The 21,357-nt window shown below is 42.0% G+C and overlaps 2 protein-coding genes across 4 annotated transcripts in view; one reads left to right on the top strand and one right to left on the bottom strand.

Moving 5' to 3' along the window:
* Positions 1–21,357, top strand: part of NFE2L1 (NFE2 like bZIP transcription factor 1) — a 46,398-nt gene that overhangs the window by 18,449 nt on the left and 6,592 nt on the right. The window lies entirely within an intron of this gene.
* Positions 1,305–19,660, bottom strand: CBX1 (chromobox 1). Of its 2 annotated transcripts, none has more exons than XM_036077407.2 (5): positions 19,430–19,657; positions 5,670–5,846; positions 5,011–5,188; positions 4,335–4,429; positions 1,305–1,884 (listed from the first exon to the last, which is right to left on the bottom strand). In XM_036077407.2, exons 2-5 carry the CDS (start codon positions 5,807–5,809, stop codon positions 1,740–1,742), a joined length of 558 nt encoding a protein of 185 aa, XP_035933300.1. In that variant the 5' UTR covers positions 5,810–5,846; positions 19,430–19,657; the 3' UTR covers positions 1,305–1,739. The 2 variants fall into 2 exon arrangements, with proteins under 2 accessions (XP_035933300.1, XP_077921758.1); XM_078065632.1 differs by lacking the exon at positions 1,305–1,884 and adding an exon at positions 1,899–2,436 and having other exon boundaries at positions 19,430–19,660.

Genomic DNA, 21,357 nt, shown 5'->3' with positions numbered 1-21,357 from the left:
TTAAAAAAAAAAAAAAATACATGAGCCACGAACTAAACCTAACTCAAAACCCATGTTTCCAAACATATCATAGTCTGAAAGTGCAAGCAGGTCAGAGTGCTAAATAAACTTTGAGCAATATGAAGACAATGATGTGACAAGCTTTACAATCTCTGGAGTAATTATAAATGTTCAATAAATATTTACTAAATAAATAATGATGAAACCACTCAAAGATTCAGGCCAGACATTAGATTTTCAAGCCTACAGGGTTCAAGAAATTAAACCATCAAACTGTGGAAGTTGCTTCCTTATAGGCTGAACCTACAAGGTAATGAAAGTCAGGGAGGGTTTTTGGTAATGCTTAATCAAGACAGAAATCAAAGATTATAAATCTATAGTTTTATTAAGACAAAAACTGACAATGTGGTATGAAGTTTACATTTAAACAAAGTTTCCACAGAAACCTAACACATGCCTAAAAAGATTTTACAATGGAGTTCTAGAACGCAGGTCTAGACGATGTCAAGAACTGATGGATCTCATGATTCAAGACAGCATTTTGGGTATTAGTTAATTCTTAGGATTAAAAAAATGTTTTGTTTTGTTTTGTGTTTTAAAGTGAACCACTGCCCCAGTATGAAAGTTTAATCTTCTCCTGAGACCAGGGCTTTTGAAATCCTTCCACTCTTGAAGTGATTCAGTGAACTTGTGCTGTCAGTGACTGAACCCTGCCACCAATGATTGATTTCAGAGTTCAAAGTTCAAACAACAGGCTCCAAGAGTTTTCCACCCTAAGAGCAGGGGCCTTTGTCTTTCTCTACTCGCCCACTTTCTATACTACCCTCTTCCCCTCCCCAAATACCTCAGCCAGTGGCGTGGATGGACAAGCTGATGTTTAAAACTTCGTAATTGGAAAAGAAAGGGTCTTCTTAACAATTTCAAGAATTAGCACCTCTAAGACAGAACAATCTGCCTATGTATACACTCCAATAAGACTTTTCCTCTTCAACCAGTTTCCATCCCCAAAATGGCAGCTTTGGTAACTTATTAACTGGCTTAGTCCTCTGTTGGGAACAGCATTAAGCTCAGCCAGGGAACACCTGGGCTTATTAAGTTTCGGGCATTCACAGCTTTTAAACAGTCTCTCACAGTCCTCATTTAGGTTGCCAATGACATTTTTTTGAAAAGATAAAATATTCTGGACACAGAACCGAATCACCACAAGTTTGTTCTTTCCATTGTTTCACCATTTTCCCAATCAGGCCCCAAATTTTAACAAAAATGATCCTACCCATCTCTGTTCCTTCCCTCCCCCAACCCTCCCACCCCCAAATGATACACCAGTAATAGCCAAAAACTACACACATGCTACGCTGTAAAAATGCAGAGTTAACACTATTGGGAAGAAGGCTGTGGGTTGTGGAGATGCGCTTTGAAGATCTACAGTATCTTTTGCTCTCCCACACACCCATTCTGCAAGTTCTGTCCTTCATGGAAGGCCCTTTGCCTTTCTCAGCAAAGTACAGAATGGGTTGCCTTGCAACACTTCTCTTCCTTCCCCTCCACTGGGATGGGTGTGCCAACTACACAGCATGGAACGGCTTTAAAGCACTTGGGCTGCTGTAGGGCACAGAAACGATACTGACTCTTCAAAGGACATCTTCTCAAGCCACCTCTATGGTGTCAAGACAAGTAGAACTCCTTCCCTCCCCACTTGAAACCCAGTCAGATGTGACAGGGGCAGGTACTCAGGAGAGTTAATTCTTGTCATCTTTTTTGTCATCATCCTCCGAGGGGTAAGAATGCCACGTCAGCCTTTCCTCATAGAAGGATATGACCACCTGTGGGCACTTGACATTGGCTTCCTTGGCAGGGACTAGGTCAGCCTCATCAGAATTTTTCCTGCAGAACAAAGCAGAGAGACCTTGAGACCAGGTGCTGGTGGTCTCCTAACTTGGATGACACAAGGGATAGGGCTTTAAAAGTACTAATTCCAGAAAAGTAGCCTAGGGAAGGGTGATAACATGGCCCAAGCAGCATTTTGTCAAGTGACATCCTCAGAGATCTTCTGTTGAAAATCCTCTCTGGGTATCTTTGTTAAAAGCTAAGTCACTTAACTCAATCTATCACATCTGAACCTCTGGGCAAGGCCAGAAAAAAAAAACAACATGACTCTCAGATTCTTAGAGGGCAGAAGAGAGGCTTCCACACTCTTCCAAAAGCCATATCCCAGCTGCCGAAAGCCCATGGAGAGATCTTGGCTTTGTAATAGAATTTAATACCAGGTTGGATAGTAAGATTTAATACCAATAATAAGATTTAATACCATTGGCTCTAGCCAACACAGGTGGACACGTTCTCACTGACTCATAATTACACTGTTTAACATTACCAAATGCCATGCTCACACAGATATTCCACAACTCCCAGGTGCTTTGAAATGGTGCTTCAACACTGGGAAGTAGAAAATAAGGGACTGTTACATAATTTTCTATATTTTTCTGGATTTTAAAATGGTCTCAAAATTTGAAAATCACATACATATTACAAGGGACTTAGGAGTAAGGTCACTGGGAATCTCCTAGATGGGAGCAGTAGCATTAGGGTAGGTAGCAGTTATATGATGGGATCTCTGATGAGGCACCACCCAAAACTTCTAGAACTCAGCGAAAGATAAACCAAAGCCAGAGAGCCCAAAGAACCAGGGTTGACTAAGCTGGTAAGGTAGGTTTTTGAACAATGGACTGAAGAAAATGGGAGGGAAAAGGAGTATGATAGTATGGGAGCCTGAAGCAGGCTGCCCTTGTTGACAATAAAAACAACACTTTCTGAGGGAAGTTCATTCAGTCATTTCAGAGCAAAGAAATATTTGCTATTTTGGAAATAGACAAGTATCTCAACTCTCCAGGAAAATCACCTTAAAATGCACTTGGTTTTATAATCAACATCCAATCTTTTTATCTTAACCTGTAGAGTTACATTCAGGTATTATCTTTACAAATAGCAGTAATTCAACCACAGGAGTGTAATCTTAAACAATATGGAGATAGTATTGTCACTCAGACTGGTCACATGCAGACAGAGAAAATATATTCTAGTTGGACTATAAACCCTGCTATCATGGAGCGCCTGGGTGGCTCAGTCGTTAAGCGTCTGCCTTCGGCTCAGGTCATGATCCCAGGGTCCTGGGATCGAGCCCCGCATCGGGCTCCCTGCTCCGCGGGGGGCCTGCTTCTCCCTCTCCCACTCCCCCTGCTTGTGTTCCCTCTCTCGCTGTGTCTCTCTCTGTCAAATAAATAAATAAAATCTTTAAAAAAAAAAAAACAAAAAAAAAACCCTGCTATCAATCCTTTTCCCCCAGACACACACCTTAAAAATGAACGTTTCTCCTATAGGCTAGCAATAAATCAGCTAAAAGGTCAGATTCAGTGAACATCTAGGGAATGCAAAATAAGAAAACAGTTTCACCTAACTGTGACATAGGCTTTCAGTAGTGTCAAAATTAGGCCTCTCTGGCCACCTTCTAAACCAGAGGAATTAGTGTAGATGGGAGTTTCAGAGAAGGTTCTAGACTGACAAAGGACAAAATCCTTAGAATGATGCCTTAATTGGCAAAAGTTTAGAATCGAATGATCCTATGGGAGGGGGGGGTAGCACAAGTATTTTTCAACAAGCAAGAAAAAGGAAAGCCTTCCTTTTGGACAGAGAACAGGGAAATTTTAGAGAATTTGGGGTTACAGTTCTTGTAACTCTCAAGACAAGTGTTTTCATTAAGCTGTTACGTGGAGTATTACTACCATTGCTATACTTCTAATGAAAAAAAAATAGCCTTGCTCTATGCTCAGTATAGTAAAGAGGACTTGCTGACCCCTACTGGCTGATCCTGGAATTACAGAATCTGCACAAAGTAGAAAGGATCTAACAACAATCAAGGACAAAGGAAGAGCTACAGAAATTCTTAACTAACCCTGAGAAGTTAACAGCACTTCTGATCCTGGGGCCAGCCCGATCTTTATTAAGGAGGTAGTACAAGGGGAGGGTGGTTCAATCACATTTCATTCTCCCCCTTCATTTACATAAGTGAAATGTGATCCTTCCTGTATCTTCTCCGTTCTGGATTTTCTCCCACCTCCTAAAAAACCGGGCAAAGATCTGAGAATCCTAAGGGCCCCTACCTGTAACTCATGAGTCCAGGTTGGCAGTCAGGCCGAGGGTCACTATCGAAGGACTATGTCATCTTAAAGATTTCACACTTGGGCGACTGGAATTTCGAAGGTCCAGCTCTTTTCCTCTGGCATGGAACAGATGGGGAGAAGAAAAAAACCACCACACAGAGCCACTGGCAGACTCACCATTTCATCAGGAACATGAGTTCTCCACTGGAGTCTGTAGCTCCAATAATCCGCTCTGGCTCCAAACCCCGGGCAAAGCCTCGTGGCTTTTCTGACTGTAAAAACCAGATGGATGGAACAACTTTAATTATATGGGACTGTTATCCAGACTGGAGTCACTCCTGCTTCTCTGATTAATATAATCACACTTTTGTCAATATTTCACCAATACCTTGGCTCCAAGTCACAGGCCTTTTTGCATCCTTGAGTGATTCTTCCATCAAGGTCTTGAGGTTTCCCCGTATGTAAAAAGGGACATACATCTCAAGCAAAATAAATTTTCACAACTGTTTCTTCACCCTCAGAAGATAACTTACTTTAAGGTACTGAATAGATGAACATAGCTATCTCACACCTATAATGATTACAACACTGAAAACTATCTACAAGAATGAATTTACTTGCACTTATTATTCTTGAACCTCAGATAAAATAAGTATAGATTATGTGGCTTTACCAGAGTGAACCCCCTAACACTTTGTAAGCATTAGCCTAAGATTCCAGAAGGAATGAGAGATGGCTGCTGAGGTCCAAGAAGCAGCCGAATAAAAGTCCTTAAATTTAAAAATTAAAAGGGCTTTCAGCTTCTTTGACAGCAGTAGGAATTCTGGACTAGTAAAAATTCTTCTCCCCTTACCTCTTCTTTCTTCTTCTTTGGTTTGCTCTCTTCTCCCTTATCTTCAGAATCAGAGTCAGCTTTGCGTTTGCCTCCCTCTGATTTATCTGTCTCATGTGCTGTTTTCTGTGACTGTAGAAACTCGGCAATGAGATCAGGGCAATCCAGGTTCTCTTCTGGCTCCCACGTGTTATCCTCACTGAAACCAGAGGGCACAGTGAGTCACACTTTCCATTCAAAGTTAGCACACTCATACTAAGGAGACGCACAGGATGACGAGAGCTGGTGTCCTTGGAAAAGAGGAGTTAATGATAATGAGTAACCAGATTTTGTCCAAGACCAAGAACTTGGTAATGCTGAAATTTCTTGGGGGTGGGGGGAGGTAGGGGACTTTTTAATACAAATTGAAAGCTTAGAAACTTCCTTCTTCAAAGGAAAATTACTCTCTTTGCATACTTTAATCAGTCTAAAGCTGCACATAAAACTGCTTCTCAGAAATCACTGTCTTGCATTATAGCACTTTGTACATGTAGACAGTTTTCCTAATTAGACTATAAGCCATGAAGGCCAGGCCTGGGTCACACTCCCCATCAGAGCACCCTAGGCCTTGCACATTACTAGACTCCTAAGAAATAGTCAGTGACTAAGTGAATGGATTTACCCAGGTTAATGAAACTTACTCTGAGAACCCCTTCCACTTTAGGAGGTACTCCACTTTGCCCTTTACCACTCGACGGTCAAGAACTTTTTCCACCACATATTCCTCTTCCTCCTCTTCTAGCACCTCCTCCACTTTCTTCTTGTTTTGTTTCTTCCCCATAGTGCCCGCCAGCTTTCTGGTCTAAAGGGTGACGCTGCTAAAGTGATAAAATAAAAAGGGCGTTAGGGCACACTTTTCTTGGTTAGGTGAATATGTGGATGGTTAGAAATCCAGGGACATCACTGACTTTAATAGCGTATGCTGCTTATATTAAGTGTTCTGCCCATTCAGCTTCAGTATAAAATAAAGTTTTCTGATATATTCAGCTAGAAAGTTAGTGCATAAACAGCCCCAACCAATCTCATAGCAAAACTTTATTCTTGCATATCCACTTAAAACTTTTATACCTATTCTAAGTTTTTTGTTTGTTTGTTTTTGTTTTTTAAGATTTCATTTATTTGTGAGAGAGAACAAGCAGGGGGAGTCCGGCAGGCAGAGGGAGAAGCAGGCTCCCCACTGAGCAAGGTGCCCGATGCGGGACTTGATCCCAGGACCCTGGGATTATGACCTGAGCTAAAGGCAGATGCTTAACCAACTGAGCCACCCAGGCGTCCCTATTCTTTTTAAATTATTACGTTCCCAATATCCCTTTAATATAGAGCATAGTATCTAAAAATATTAATTAAATTGGGGGCACCCGGGTGGCTCAGTTGGTTAAGCGTCCAACTCTTGTTTTCAGCTCAGGTCATGATCTTCACTCAGCGGGGAGTCTCCTTCTCTCTCTCCCTGTGCTCTTCCCCCCTGCTCACGCTCTCTCTCTAAAATAAATAAATAAATCTTTAAAAAAATATTAAATTGAAAGCAAGGCTCCTAAAAATAATGTACACACATCAGACTTATATACATATAACCTTCTGATCCATACCTCCATATTACTGGACTTCAACTTTTACAGTGTGAAGTAGCTTGTCCTATTTATCAAACATCTGGCTTAATTTTTCCCCATTTCTTTGCATTGTTAAAACACCTCTCCTGAGTCTCCTTAAGGTTTTTTATGCAGCGTTTTCTGAACGCCAGCAATGATTTACAATCTGAAAGTTTCTTGTTAGTTTCTTATTCTACTTAGTTTATTTCTGAGGTGGAGAAAAGACTCCTAAAAATGCCAGAATGACCACAAAATCCTCTACACTGGGACAATGCAACAATCTGGAAAATGATAGGAAAAAAAGAGATCGTTATTACAGTAATAGAACCTAAGTTTATTCTCTTGTAAAATACATCTCCAGGCTGGGTGACTTCTAGTGCTTAAATTCTAGTTCCCTATGAATTTATTTTTAATCCTTCAAATAAAACAACTGTTGGTAGGCTTAAAGCCATTTGCTTACCAATTTGTGTCAGTAGGTGGCGCCATAAGATATCAATACAACAAAATGAGCTACAAAACTGGCCAAAATTTCTAATTGATGGATCACAGTTGCCCACAATGAGATACAAAGAGTCAAGAGTATATAGCAGATAATCCAAGCCAAGAAAGTAGTTACTACCATGTCTGAAATTCAAGGCAATGCTGATTTGGGGTTAAACTGGTTGTTCCGAGCATCCTTGAGAAAGGGAGTCTTACTTAGCCTAAGTAGAAATTCTTCTAAACATACTTTAAAACGGGCATGTACAAAATGCTTTTTTAAAAAAGTCCATCTACAGACCATATGAAATATAACAAATTTTCATAAAAGTCAGGATCATCATATGAATCAGTTAAATTATCCACAAGAAGCTTTGGTTTATACCCTGAGATATTCCCATGTCCGCATACATGAGCAATGCTTACTTACTGAAACATCTGTTTTACTAGAAAATCTACACACTGCTGGATACTGGCTATTCAAGAGAATAAAGACATGGTTCTTGCTTTTCTGATGCTTAATGTCTGAAAAGAAAAAAGCAAACACCACTTTTACTTAAAGGTATTCTGAACTTTAAGATTTTATTTATGGGGCGCCTGGGTGGCTCAGTTGGTTAAGCGCCTGCCTTCAGCTCAGGTCATGATCCCAGGGTCCTGGGATCAAGCCCCGAATCAGGCCCCCTGCTCAGCAGGAAGCCTGCTCCTCCCTCTCCCACTCTCCCTGCTTGTGTTCCCTCTCTCACTGTCTTTCTCTGTCAAATAAATAAATACTTTATAAATAATAAATTAAATAAATTAATTAAATAAATAAATACTTTATTTGACAGAGAAAGAGAAAGAGAGCGCACAAGAGGGGGAATGGCAGGCAGAGGGAGAGGGAGAAGCAGGCTCCCTGCTGAGCAGAGAGCCCAATGTGGGGTTAATCCCACCTGGGATCATGACCTGAGCAGAGGGCAGAGGTTTAACTGACTGAGCCACCCAGGTGCCCCAGGTATTCTGAACTTTTGCAGAGTGGCACAAAACAATGTTTTCTGGAGTGCTTTTAGTGTGGTCTAAGGCAACACGCAAGGCCCCTGTCCACAGAAGGATTCAGAACAGTTCTCAGATAAGAGGCATCTTTTCAACACTCTTCCTCTCCACTTACATACTGAAGAATCTGCTTTGCTTTCCTTCCCTCCCCAACCTCTCTATTTTTTAGAGAAAATACCACACAAGTCTTCCCTTCCGTCTTTTACTGATCAGACTAACCAGGGCACTGAATGTAATCTGGCTAATTCTTGGCTAGCTTCACTGTGCCTCTGATTCAGAGGCTGTGTGTGCTTCTTTGTGGAGGGAGATAATTTCATGTTTTCAGAATTCTAACTGCCATATGACAAGTATTATTTTATGAGGAAAGAAAAATTTAGTTTTCCTTTTGGATAAATGCAGTTGTGTTTCCTCCCAAGAACAAGTGCTATTCCTTGCTTCCTTCCACTATGAGTTGAAGGAGTAAGCAGGATTCATCCTCGGTCTTTGGTTAACGTGTGGAGAAAAATAAATTGACAATCACCTTAGATAACAAAGGGTACCACAACTCTCTATACATTAATTTGGACTTAGAAATTGGAAGATACTCCCTTTCTCAATAGGTGGAAGTGGAAGGAAAACAATGGGTTACAGACAATCCAAAAACAGTAACTGTCCCCTAATAACCCCTCTACCAAGTAATTAAATTTAAGAAAGTAGAGGAAAGGCATTCTATCATTATGGCTTCAAAATTCAGAGCTATTCAAGGCCCTGTGTTATCTACATTAATAGCTATATTTGTCTTACTCACAAAAAGCAGCAGCACTGAATACTGCCCATCCTATCCTGCTACTATGAACCAAAAGGGTCAGGACAGCTTCTGGTTTGTCTCTAGCTACTCTACAGGGCCTACTCTATCTAGCAGGCCTCCTCTCCTTGTATCATTAACCTGGTCCCAAGGAGGAAGAGTCAAGGGACAAAGAATATATCCTTTAGGTTAAGTAAAGAAACCCCCCCAAATGGGGAAATCTAAAGTGAGACCTCTTTATTTTCTTTACTCACTTAACTCATTGTCTTAAGAGCAACTCAAAAAAGTGAAGAATGTAGAAAACAGACTCCTGCTTCTCTCTGGGCTTTCTTATCTGGCTCATCCCAGCATCTACCTCAGGTACCGGATTCTTCATATTGGAGATTCTCAGCCAGGCTTCCCAACTTGTTTTCCCCTTATTTATAGGTAGTTCTCTAGGGTCCTGAATAAGCTGTTTGTCAAAATCAGTGAAGTAGATTAAAAATGCAACCCACTCTTTCTAGAGAATCTAGCACCTTCAGATAAGCCAAGAGCCCCCTTAAATATTATAACGTGCCGATTCTCAGTTTCTGTATGGATTATTTTTTTAAAAAGATTTTATTTACTTTTTTGAGAGAGAGAGAGAGCATGAGTAGCAGAGGAGCAGAGGCAGAGGGAGAAGCAGACTCCCCACTCATGACCTGAGCCAAAGGCAGACACCCAACCGACTGAGCCACCTAGGTGCCCCCCAAATGGATTATTTCAAGAGAAATCCTCTTTCCCTGAACATAGCAGCCTCCAAACACTAGCGGGGGCATCCAGAAGGAGGACTCTCAATTGGAATTGCTTGGCAAGGAAATCTCAAAGTAACTCAATTCAGTGTAGTAGCACAACGGAAAAATGCCTTTCATCAACACAATTTGCCATTTCCCCCTAAGCATCCTGGCACCAAAAGTGCCATAATCAAAAAAAAAAAAAAAAAAAAGAAAGAAAAAAGAAAAAAAAAGTGCCATAATCATTGAACAAAGAGTCAAAAATTATGACAGAACATCACAAGAGGTGTACGTTAAGGGTGAACTCAGAAATCTTAGTCCTTGGACAAGTCCCCTTAAGGCGATGTTGCAGACAAAACAACCTAGAGTTAACCTAAGCTGCTGTAACTTTTATCAAAATAATTACTGGCGGGGGCACCTGGCTGGCTCAGTCGGTAAAGCATGTGACTCTTAATCTTGGGATTGTGAGTTTGAGCCCCACGTTGGGCTCAAAATACACAAATAAATTTACTGGGTCTGCCACAGTTTAAGCTGCCTAGAAAAATACACTTATATTGAAATTTAGTTTACAAAGTGCTACCTCATTTGTTGTTGTTGTTGTTTTAAAGATTTTATTTATTTATCTGACAGAGAGACACAGTGAGAGAGGGAACACAAGCAGGGGGAGTGGGAGAGGGAGAAGCAGGCTTCCCACCGAGCAGGGAGCCCAATGTGGGGCTCGATCCCAGGACCCTGGGATCATGACCTGAGCCGAAGGCAGACGCTTAACGACTGAGCCACCCAGGCGCCCCAAAGTGCTACCTCATTTGATCCTCGAAACCATCCCATGAAACAAGCCACTCAGATGTTACTGACACCTCATAGATAACAGAACATTTACACACAATAAATCACCTAAGGTCACACAATTAACAAAGAGCATAGCACCTCAGTAAGGACATCTAGCAAGGCTGAGCTAAAAGCCCTGCTGCACACACAGAACTAGGAGCTAGCCACACATCTGTAGGGAGAACTTCCCTTCAACCTGTACAAGAACAGGACAGAGATTTCTTTCTTCCTTTTTTTTTTTTTTTTTAGTATTTTATTTATTTGAGAGAGAGACCATGAGCAGGGGGAGGGACAGAGGAAGAGGGAGAAGCAGACTCCCTGCCGATGCAGGGACTCGATCCCAGGACCCCGAGGGATCACGACTCGAGCAGAAGGCAGACGCCTAACCAACTGAGCCACCCAGGCGCCCCAGGACAGAGATTTCTTTAAATGGATCCTCCCTACAATTTGTCGTCAGTAAATAAAAAGTGACTGATAATGATTTTCTTTCAGAAAAGACGTTGTAAGGTATGGCTATTAAAAAACCAATGATTCTTAATTGGTTACTGGAATACAAAGGTATTCATTGTTAATTAAATCAGCAGGCAGTAACAAAGCCTTGGTTGTCAGCGCCCCAGCAAGTCTTTGGAGTCTTAAATTCACACATGATAGACGGTGCGGAAATTTTGAAGTACCTACACCAAGTAGGCTGGAGAGAGTACTAAGAAAATGCCAATTTTAAGAAACCAAAATTCATCTAGAGTGTCCCAATGAATCCAGGGATGGTGTAAATCTGAAGCAAGAGTCACGAACTCATAGCACTTTCAAGAGGAAAAAAAAAAAAGCACTGTCCTGATTCCCCCTCCACACCCTCCACCAGGACGTAAGAAGCTAGAAAAGAGAGAGGAACGATGCTACTTGAAAGCAGAAGGCCGTACAGTATCAGATACAAGATAAGGCATTTTGTTTTGTTTTTGAGGAGCTGGTACTTATTTCTTGCCAGCCTGAAAGATCAAATTCCAGATGTCAGGACAGGTAACAATCACAGAGACCTCTGAAACCAAAGCAGTAGGGCTTTGAGCTAAATGCTAAGGAGCACTCAGAATGTTGGGTCTGGTGAGGTGACCATCTTTACTAAGAAAGAATTCACAGGAAAGCAGACCTTGAGGAGAGAACTTTCACCTATAGAAGAATCAGAATCACCCATGGAGTTTATAAATAGACACCCAGATCCAATGACATAGAAAGTAGGGTGTGCATTATTTTTAAGAAATAGTTTTTCGGGGTGCCTGGGTGGCTCAGTCGTAAAGCGTCTGCCTTTGGCTCAGGTCATGATCCCGGGGTCCTGGGATCGAGCCCCGCATCGGGCTCCTTGCTCGGCAGGAAGACTGCTTCCCCCTCTCCCACTCCCCCTGCTTGTCGTTCCTGCTCTCAAGATCTATCAAATAAATAAAATCTTAAAGAAATACTGTTTTTCTATCTGTAATATAATACATGTATTCATATTCAATTACAAAAATATTTTATGTAGGAAATCAAAATTCCTTGGTCCAAAACCTGCCAAAGCCTGTTCTCATTCTTTTATACATAAACTAACACAGATATACATTAAGTGAAAATAGATTATTATAATTCTACAACTTGCCTTTTTATAGAACGTAGTGCATCTTTCACACTGTTCCATATAGATCTCCATTCATAACAAGCTGCACAGTATTCCATATTGTAAGGACATACCATACTCTAACCATCACCTAGTGACGAAAATTTGGGTTGTTTCCAATTTTCTATTATTACAAACAATGTTGCTTTGACCATGGCATCTGCATCTTTAAAATCTTCTTAGGTGATCTGTGTGACTCTTTGATATTAGGGTCATGAGTTTGAGCCCCACGCTGGGCATACAGTTTACTTAAAAATAAATAAATAATATAAAATTAAAAGCTCCTTAGGTGATTTAATGCATATCCTTGGATAAAAGCGATTGCTGTAAGAGGACTGGCAGAAACTACATTCCTCAGGTGAAATGACACACATTATTACAGACATAAATCAATTCTTAGAGTCAGCTAAAAGGCAGGTGAACATTTTACTTTCTTTATAGAATTGAGAATAAGGTTGGAGCAATAAACTGATGCTCTTGAAAACAAAACCTTCTCTATATCACATTCAGCATTATTCAATCTAGACCCTTTCTGCAACAGCAATGAAATTGGAAGAGCACTGCCTGAAGGATCGTCATAGTTCCTCTCACCAGAAGAAAGCTAGTATGAGGACAAGATGGTTATCTTTCCTGTCCTTACCTCTCAAAACAACTTTATACCTACAGGCAGTTATATATATTTATTAAATAACTCGATTTCCTAATAAGTAAAAAAAAAAATAGGTGTAACAACCCTCATGGGATTCCTGAGGTGAATTTTTATGACCTTCTGGTATTATCTATTTATGTATTTGCAAATATGTCCTATTTCATTAGATTATTTACTGCTTTAAGCTTAAAGATAGCTTTCTGAAACCCAATGCATTAAGAACTCAATAAGAAAACTGCACTTCCATCCTGTGTGTATGGTTGAAATTCATGGCTTAGTTTTTAAAACCGGGGAGCAGCTCCAGAACACACTCAAGAAGGACCCAGGTCTGGCTGTTATGAAGGAACCAATAATTATGAAAGAGAGAAACCAAGATCTCATTTCTAGATGACCAAGACAGAAGAGCTGCCAGAAACTGAAAAATCACACTTCATATACCTAAAGTGTAGAAAATTTCTTGTGCTCTTCCTTTTAACTGGCCCGCACAGGAAAATAAAGTAGCACTACTCTTGTAGTAACTGGCAAAAGGAATATATCTTCTTATCAAGAAAGATAAGATGGGTGAGAAAGGAAGTAAATTCTGAATACAATGGAAAATTTCAACCATTTGAATTGTTGAAAGAACTTTAAGATTTCTGAAAATCAGTATAAATACCAAAAATCAGTTTTGATGATGCAAACAGTAAAGCTCTTAACAAACTTCAGAAGTTGTGATTTCAGGCTCAGCATTTACATATTAACTTTTTTAAAAAAGCCAATTAAATGAACAATGGTCTAAGAATTCACAGTGCGTTTACTGAGCTCAAGACAAAAGTGACAACCATCCTTGATTTCTCTCCACTTATCCTCCGCATCTAGCCTCTTACTAAATCCTATTGGGTTTGTATCTTAAATTTCTTTTCTTTTTTTTTTGGTAAATATCCTTCAATTCATACATTTTTTTAGGCCTACTACTTCCATCCTATCGCAAGCTAACATCATCTCTTGACTGGGTAACTCCTAACCCTAAGTATCTCAATACTAGCCACTCATTTAAAATGCAGATCTCTTCATATCATTATCTGTGAGCATCTGAGCTGAAGACCACTACACCTAACCTATCAATCACAATTACCTTGATCTTTGACCCATTCTTTCACTTGACTGCTTCCCTTACCTAAAATGTCAGGGTCAGAGCTTCCCTGAGGCCCCAGACTAGGTTTACGTTTTATTAATTCTTCCTACGAACACCTTCCTACAGTATTCATCATTTAGCAATTATCTATTGGATACCTATTATGTGTAAGGTGCTAGACAAAGGGGGTGAGCAGGAGAGACAAAAATCCCTGGTCTCTTAGGATTTATATTCTAATGTGGACGAGTTGAGCATGAGTGGGAGTATGTGCATGCATGCATGTGCAGGCAGAGCAGGGCACAGACGATACGCAAGAAGGTATTAGTGATAAATGCTATAAAGAAAGTAACTTTAGATTAACATTTAAACAGAACCCCAATGACAAGACAACTTGGCAAAAATCAGAAAAACACACCACGTTGAGGGAATAGTTGGTTCAAAGTCCTAAAGTGAGAAGAGCTTGCTTTATCTGAGGAACAGAAATGTGACCAGGTAGAAATAATGAGACCGAAGGAATGGCCAGTAAGGACCAGATGATAATTATTGTGCGTATCACTCCCCACATCACTCCCTCTTTCATCTAGCTCCTTTTTCCCTTCCTTATTTTCCTTCTGCCTCTTTTGCCTCTAGCTTAGGTTTAAGACCTAGGCATTAATGACCATAAAAGTTTTTAACTACAGCTCCTCCAGCGTTTAATACTATCTATTTAAAACCAAATAAAATCAATAAGCATTTACTAAAAGCCTGGGTGGCAACATAGGGTGACCAAGTCCCTCTGGCGAAAGCACTGACAGTTGCACATTGAAGGGACCCTCTCACACCCAGACAAATGGAGCTGGTTGTTCAGGCCAGCAGGCTGTGCGGCCACACAGGCAGCACAGGCTTCTGAGAATCCCTTAGTGGTAAGTAGGAACAACAACTAACACTTACTGAACACTTACAACTGAATGTATATAGGGGCGCCTGGGTGGCTCAGTTGGTTAAGCGTCTGCTTTCGGCTCAGGTCATGATCCCGGGGTCCTGGGATCGAGCCCCAAATCGGGCTCCTTGCTCAGCAGGGAGCCTGCTTCTCCCTCTGCCTCTGCCTCTCTGCCTCCCACTGCTTGTGCTCTCTCTCTGACAAACAAAAAAACCCACTTAATGTATATAAAGGCATTCAATCCTCATGGCAACTCTATTAGACCCATTTCACAAATGAGAAAACTAAGGCTTATGAAGATTTCCCAAAGCCCCTAGAGCCAGGCCTGAAAGATAAAAACATACAAAACAATGCAAGTTGAACTTTATTTCAGTAAGAGAAATGGTAAAAGTGTATAATAATTAGCAAAAGAAACATAAGCAAGAATAGCCACAAAAGCACTACAGGGACTTGGAAGAATAAATGGACAGGGTGATTAGGAAAGGTTTTGAAAAGTTGGGATTGAAGCCAGGCTCCAACAGCATTTGAAAAGGTGGACTGAGGAGGGCAATTTGGCCCAAGGAACCTTTGTGAACAAAAGCAATGAGGCACATCTGAGGTAGACGGTGTGTAAACCAGTTTGGGCGGAGCAGACTGAGTAGGAAAGTGGCAGGTAACTGCTAAAAAATTTTCTGCAAGGTCCCTCCTCCTCAAAACAAAAACCAACTCCTCAGTGCAACATCTAGCACCCTTTGGTTCCAACCATTTCATACTTCTACTCGCTCACAAAACCTACACTCCTGTCAAAACTATAACCTGAACATGTCCTGCACATTTCCTCCATGCAAGGCTTTGCTCATTAAGAAGTGTTCCTGTCCAACACCAACAGTCAAAATCCTAGCCATCCTTCAAGACCGAACTTAAATGCTACTTCTTCCATGAAGCCTAGTCAAATATTATTTCTCTTTTCCTTGTGGTTCCTAAAGCATTTTGTTTCTATTTTTACTCAATTAAAGGCAGGTCGGAGCCCTGTGTAACGTGTTGAACCTTCCTTGTATGGACAGTAAGGATGGATGTCTCAGACTCCAAAAATCAGGGACTAGAAGTCCAAAGCTGTTAGTGTTTTAGAGAATGATCAGTAAGAGGAATCTCATCTGCAAGCCCAAATGGAAAACAAGAAAGAAGTACTTCTTTGCTGAGCATTAGCAACTACATACCAGTCATCAAAAGGCAGGTGAAGGCATGTGTGATATATACTTCATTTGTAGTCCTCTTGACTCATATTTCTAAACTGCCGTTAGTCTGTTTGTTAGCTATGGCTGTTTGGGAGGCAAATGCTTTCCAGATGGAAAACTTTACTGAGTAGAAAACAAGAATTCGTGCCACATACCCAGTAAGCAGGAGTTTCATTTTTAAAGGAATACCTGCCCTTGAATTCCAGGACCAGGACTAGAATACTGGTGTGTTAATAAAATTAGAATTTCATCTGAGAAGTGTCCAGAAACTTGGCTAACCCCTTTCAGTATGCTGATGTGGATGAACCGACACACACAGCTTTGGGTTGAGGGGCCACAGGGATGTGCAAATATTAGTAGGACACAGTGATAAACCGGAAGCAAGTCTTTTAGTTTAAGAGGACATAAAAACGATTAGAAAGCTAGACCAGAACTATGGCTAAGTTGGAGTTAAAAGCAGAGACCAAAGCATTCAAAGATAAAACAAAACCAGATTATTGACACTAACCTCTCAAATACCACAGTTCGGTTAGGCCCTCAATGTGTTAGCTATTATTAAAGAGAAAGGCACAATTTCACATTTAAATTAGGTAGCTCCTTTTTGGTCAGCAAATATAAAAGCTAAAGGCAGTGAAGATTTAATACAAGTTATTCAATTCAAATACTGACATGATCTGAATTTTGTCCATATTTGAATAACTTCTCCAATTAACCCTGGAAAGGCTATTCAGTTTTTCAGTAGACATCACTATCTGGAAACACTATTTATTTAACTTTATGCAAAGAATCCAAAAGATTTTTCAAGATACTTTCAAAACAAAATATTCAAACTATAGCTTGCTGTTGAAACCTAGAACCTGGGGCCTCTCCCAGACCTTGCCTAAGGTATTTAAAATTGTCACTTGCACAATCTACATACCAAGGTGAGTATATTAAAAACAGAGGCTACGACAAGCATGCCAAGGGCAACAGTTATAGTCTGCCCAATGTCATTGATCAAAGACAGGAAAGCTAATTATTTAAGTGCACATTAACTCATTCTGCTAGCACATGGAATTCTAAGAAAGATCTCAAAGCCATATCCATTCATTCAACAATCTGAATGACCTACTATGTGCCAGACATTTAGAGGAACAAGAGGCATAGCCCTATCTTATGTGAGCCCATATACTAGCCATTATTATTTTGTTCCAAAAACTCTTCAGAGAAATAACCTACAAAATGAAAATCTATCGGGCGCCTCGATGGCTCAGTCGTTAAGTGTCTGCCTTCGGCTTGGGTTATGATCCCAGGGTCCTGGGATCAAGTCCCACATCAGGCTCCCTCCTCAGGGGGAAGCCTGCTTCTCCCTCTCCCGCTGCTGGTGTTCCTGCTCTCGCTATCTCTGTCTCTGTCAAATAAATAAAATCTTTAAAAGAAAAAATGAAAATCTATCAAGTCTAATGCACAATCTGTTATATCACCAGAGGTAGTATATAAACAAGGTGAGATTCTGATGAAGAAACTACTAAAAAAATGACAAAACGCATCAATTCTCTTTTTAAATGGTATGAACTCAAAAAGAAACATTTTCCTAGTCCCTAAAATGGACACAAGATATAATGGTTGCTTTTTATTTTTTTAAGTTTATTTATTTGTAAGTAATCTCTACACCAACGTAGGGCTTGAGCTCAGGACCCAGAGATCAAGAATCACATGCTCTTCTGACTGAGCCAGCCAGGCGCCCCTATTTAATGGTTGCTTCTTTTCAGATGTTTGGTTAGAAAATTATCCGTATCCTGCACTTAAAAACGCAGAAGGCTAGGGTATCCTTACTTGGTCCCTTTCCACCAAGAAGCTAGAAGCACCAGACTACACACTATTTACATCTTTAATGAAAAAAACAATTTAGGCTACAGCAGCCAATGAAGAAAAATGGCACCAAAGGGAAAACTGGAAATGAATGAGGGTCCTGAACCTGCCCTAAAGCTTTATTAAGGTGTGACCAGTTCCAACAAGTTTCCCACTCATTCATATTACTTACAATACAAGTGTCTGTAAGCACCTAGGGAGGAACACAGGTACTAATTTCCCCACTGTATTCGTCCTTCCATTCCAAAACCTTGGAGCTTTTCAGAGCTATTCCAAACTGCTGAAAGGATTCTTAATACAACTGAGGAGGCTATCTTACTCCAGGCCAGAGTTTCCAGTATAATTGACCTTTTTGTAAACTCCACCTCAATCGAGTTAAACCGATACAAGTCTGTATATAAGGCCATCCATGAAAACCCTTCATCTGAAGCTTCGAAGAAGTATTGCTCATTTCGTATTCAAATTTTCCAACAACAAAGAAAGGCTGGCTAAAAAATCACAAGAGCCTAAGAAATAAATCTCACGATCTCACTAACTTTTCCTCCTTGTCTCCCCATTTCCCACATCATCTCACAGTCTCTCTCACTAACTTAATTCCTTAAGTATGAACTCACCTAGACGCTTCTACAATTTCACTGTCCTTTGTGACCAGTGACGACCCCAGATAACAACTTACGGACTGTGAATCAAAGCAAGCGCTGCACTGGGGCTGTTTAACTCCCTGAAGGAATCAGAGTGAAGACAGCAGAAAATCCGGAAGAGGGAAAAAATCTTGTTTTGTACTTTCTTCACACATTATTCTTACAGCCTCCCCACTGTGTGAGGACCCATCAAGAAGCAAAGGCGGCCAGTTTTCCCCTTTCACTCCTTACAGAAACACTCTCGGGGCCTCCGCCCTACTTACCCTAACAGCTCCTCCCCCTCTAGATCCAAGCCGGGCACAGAACTGCCCCTCCCTCTCCCAGCCCCCTCTCCTGTTTAACCAACAGGTCTCCTCCCCAAGTAGCACACCTTGGGCTGCCCAGCCCCCTCTACGATTTCCTCGAAGTTACTTCTCCGTAGCCCGGCGGGCGAAATTCCGCTGGCAGCCCCGGCCGGACCCAGTATTCTCAGGTTGCGTTCGAAACCGAGGGTCTCGCAGCCGTCAGCCCTCCCCACGCATGTCCAAGCACCAAGGCTGCCCAGCCTGTCCCCTTCCCAATTTACTCAAGTGTTTCCTCCCCAGCCCAAACCGGCAGCCGCCCACCCGACTCACGCAGCATTGTCCTGGTCTACTCAGGCCCCGAGGAGCGACCCGCCAGGGCTCGGCCCACCCCGAATCGCCTCTATCTCGTGTTCAGAGTACGCTGCCCGCCCCGCCCTCTCCATCCTTCTCGCGCCCGGCGCCCGGACCCCCTGCACCCGGCGGAGAGCTCGGCGCGGAAGGGCGCGGGACCGGGCGCGTTCCCCGCTCCCAACCTCCGCCACAAGCGCGCGCGGCCCCTCACCCAGGGCTCCCGCCGCCGCCGCCACCGCGCGCCTCCCCCCCGCTTCCCCGCCTCTAGCGGGCTCTTCACCTCAGAGCAGCGCCCAAGAGCCCGAGAGGAATCGGTGCCGCGCTAATGGCGCGTCGCGTCGGGCCGGCCGGGGGAGTGGCGCCCAGAAAAGCAACAAGCCGGTGGCCGCAGTCGACCCCCTCACTGAAGCGGCGTACCGCAGGCCCCGGCCAACGGCCCTCCCCTCAGCCGAACAAAAGAGCCTCGCACTCGGCGCTGCCCGCCGCCCGCATCGCGCAGGCGCGACGACCCTCCGCACAGCGGTATGGGACTCGAAGTCCGTCCCAGACTACAAGACCCGAAGTGCTGCGCGCGTCCCGCGCCTCTAGGCGGAGTTTGCGAGGGTTTCAGGGAGTTTTAGTTTTTTAACTGCGAGCGCCGGAGCGAGTGTAGTTTAGAACGTTGCCGCCTAGAGAATTAGAACCTGCGGTTTTACAAGCGAGCCCCATGATGCTTGGTGCGAAAAATCAACCACTTCGGGACAGTAATTCACATCCTCGAAATTTTTTAATCGAAATAGGTTTCTCACCAGAGCTTTATCGAATCTCCAGTAATCTCCGTAATCCTCAGTTTCTGCCTCAGATCCTACTTCCCCTTCGAGGTCTTAGACTAGGTTAAGTCCCCCTGGTAGTTGTCATGGCATCCTGAACTTCCCTTTTTCATTGGCTGTGCCAAGGGAGAGCTCTAGTGCAGAACCCCCTTATCTCCATGAGCACTCCTCACCCAGCCACCTCCCAAAACATAGAAATAAGTAAAAATCACTCTTGTTATTCTTTGAGACAAACGGTTTAGTTCTGATTTCAACTATATCGCTGTCCCCAGATATGTTCATATTGGAAATTCAGTCTCTCATGTCATTCACCCCACTTTATGGTCATTAGTTAATATCTGCTGTTCTCGAAACTCCCGTTAAGGGTAGAAATTTCGCCTTGTGTTGTTCACCACTCTACACCTGGTGCCCAGTACAGTTCCTGGCATGCAGTTGTCAAGCAATATTTGTTGAATAAATGATTAAGTGAATTAATGAAATGTTCTCCTATCTGATGGAAAAGTGGGGGTGATTAACCTTTCCTTCATCTCTTCACATCAGATTTATGGGTTTTGTTTTTTGTTTTTGTTTTTCTCCTCTGTCTCTCCTTTATTCTTCTTTTTTCTATATAATCAGGAACTAAATAGAACTACCAGGGGTGCCTGGGTGGCTCAGTGGGTTAAACATCTGCCTTCAGCTCTGGTCATGAGGTCATGATCCCAGAGTCATGGGATCAAGCCCAGCATCTGGCTCCTTGCTCAATGGGAGCCTGCTTTTCCCTCTCCTTCTGCTGCTCCTCCTGCTTGTGGTCTCTCTCTGTGTCAAATAAATAAATAAAATCTTTTTTAAAAAAAATAGAACTACCAGAATATGACTTTTCCCCCCCTTATTTTGAATATTCAAATATCCTCCTAATCAGAGGTAAAGAAGAAAGGCGACCAGTCTACTGTACTCCACCTCAGAATGCAGGAGCCTGTATTTACATAACAGTTTTCCTGAGCCAGGCACTGTGCAGGGCTCCGGAAAATTGCTGTTAAGAAACCCAGCCCAACAATATCGTAATACTTTTGCTAAGAGCCGTGAGAGCACAGAGAAGAGGGCAATTCTTCCTGAGACATTTGGGTTGGGTGTCCAGGAAGAGGCAAAAATCCACCTATTCACTCCCTCCTAAAGTGTCCTATTTTGTTTTTAATAACTGTAATGATGAGAAAATTAATTCTAATAATATTAGCTACTGTTATTGATGTTCACCCCAGCACTAGGAATTCTGTTAAGACCTTGATTAATGTTATTTAATCCTAAACAACGCTGAGAAGTGGGAATTACCATTTCCATTTTACAGAAAGACCCTCAGAGGTCATATAATCTGACCAGGGGCATTCAGCAAGAAGGGGGTAGAATTGAAGTTTGATGTTACCTC

The sequence above is a fragment of the Halichoerus grypus genome, chromosome 2 (genome assembly GCF_964656455.1).
Source record: "Halichoerus grypus chromosome 2, mHalGry1.hap1.1, whole genome shotgun sequence".
Taxonomy (NCBI): Eukaryota; Metazoa; Chordata; class Mammalia; order Carnivora; family Phocidae; genus Halichoerus; species Halichoerus grypus.
Note: the sequence above shows the minus strand (reverse complement) of the source record. Positions and strands in the feature narration are given on the sequence as shown.

What these genes read in the sequence shown, in the direction of transcription:
- CBX1 (XM_078065632.1), bottom strand. Translation starts at nt 5,809, where the DNA reads ATGGGGAAGAAACAAAACAAGAAGAAAGTGGAGGAGGTGCTAGAAGAG. An exon ending in AAGTGGAAGGGGTTCTCAGA is followed by an intron (nt 5,189 to 5,669) that starts GTAAGTTTCATT and finishes CTCTGGTTTCAG; the next exon opens with TGAGGATAACACGTGGGAGC. An exon ending in CTCATGTTCCTGATGAAATG is followed by an intron (nt 2,437 to 4,334) that starts GTGAGTCTGCCA and finishes TCTACTTCCCAG; the next exon opens with TGTTGAAGCACCATTTCAAA.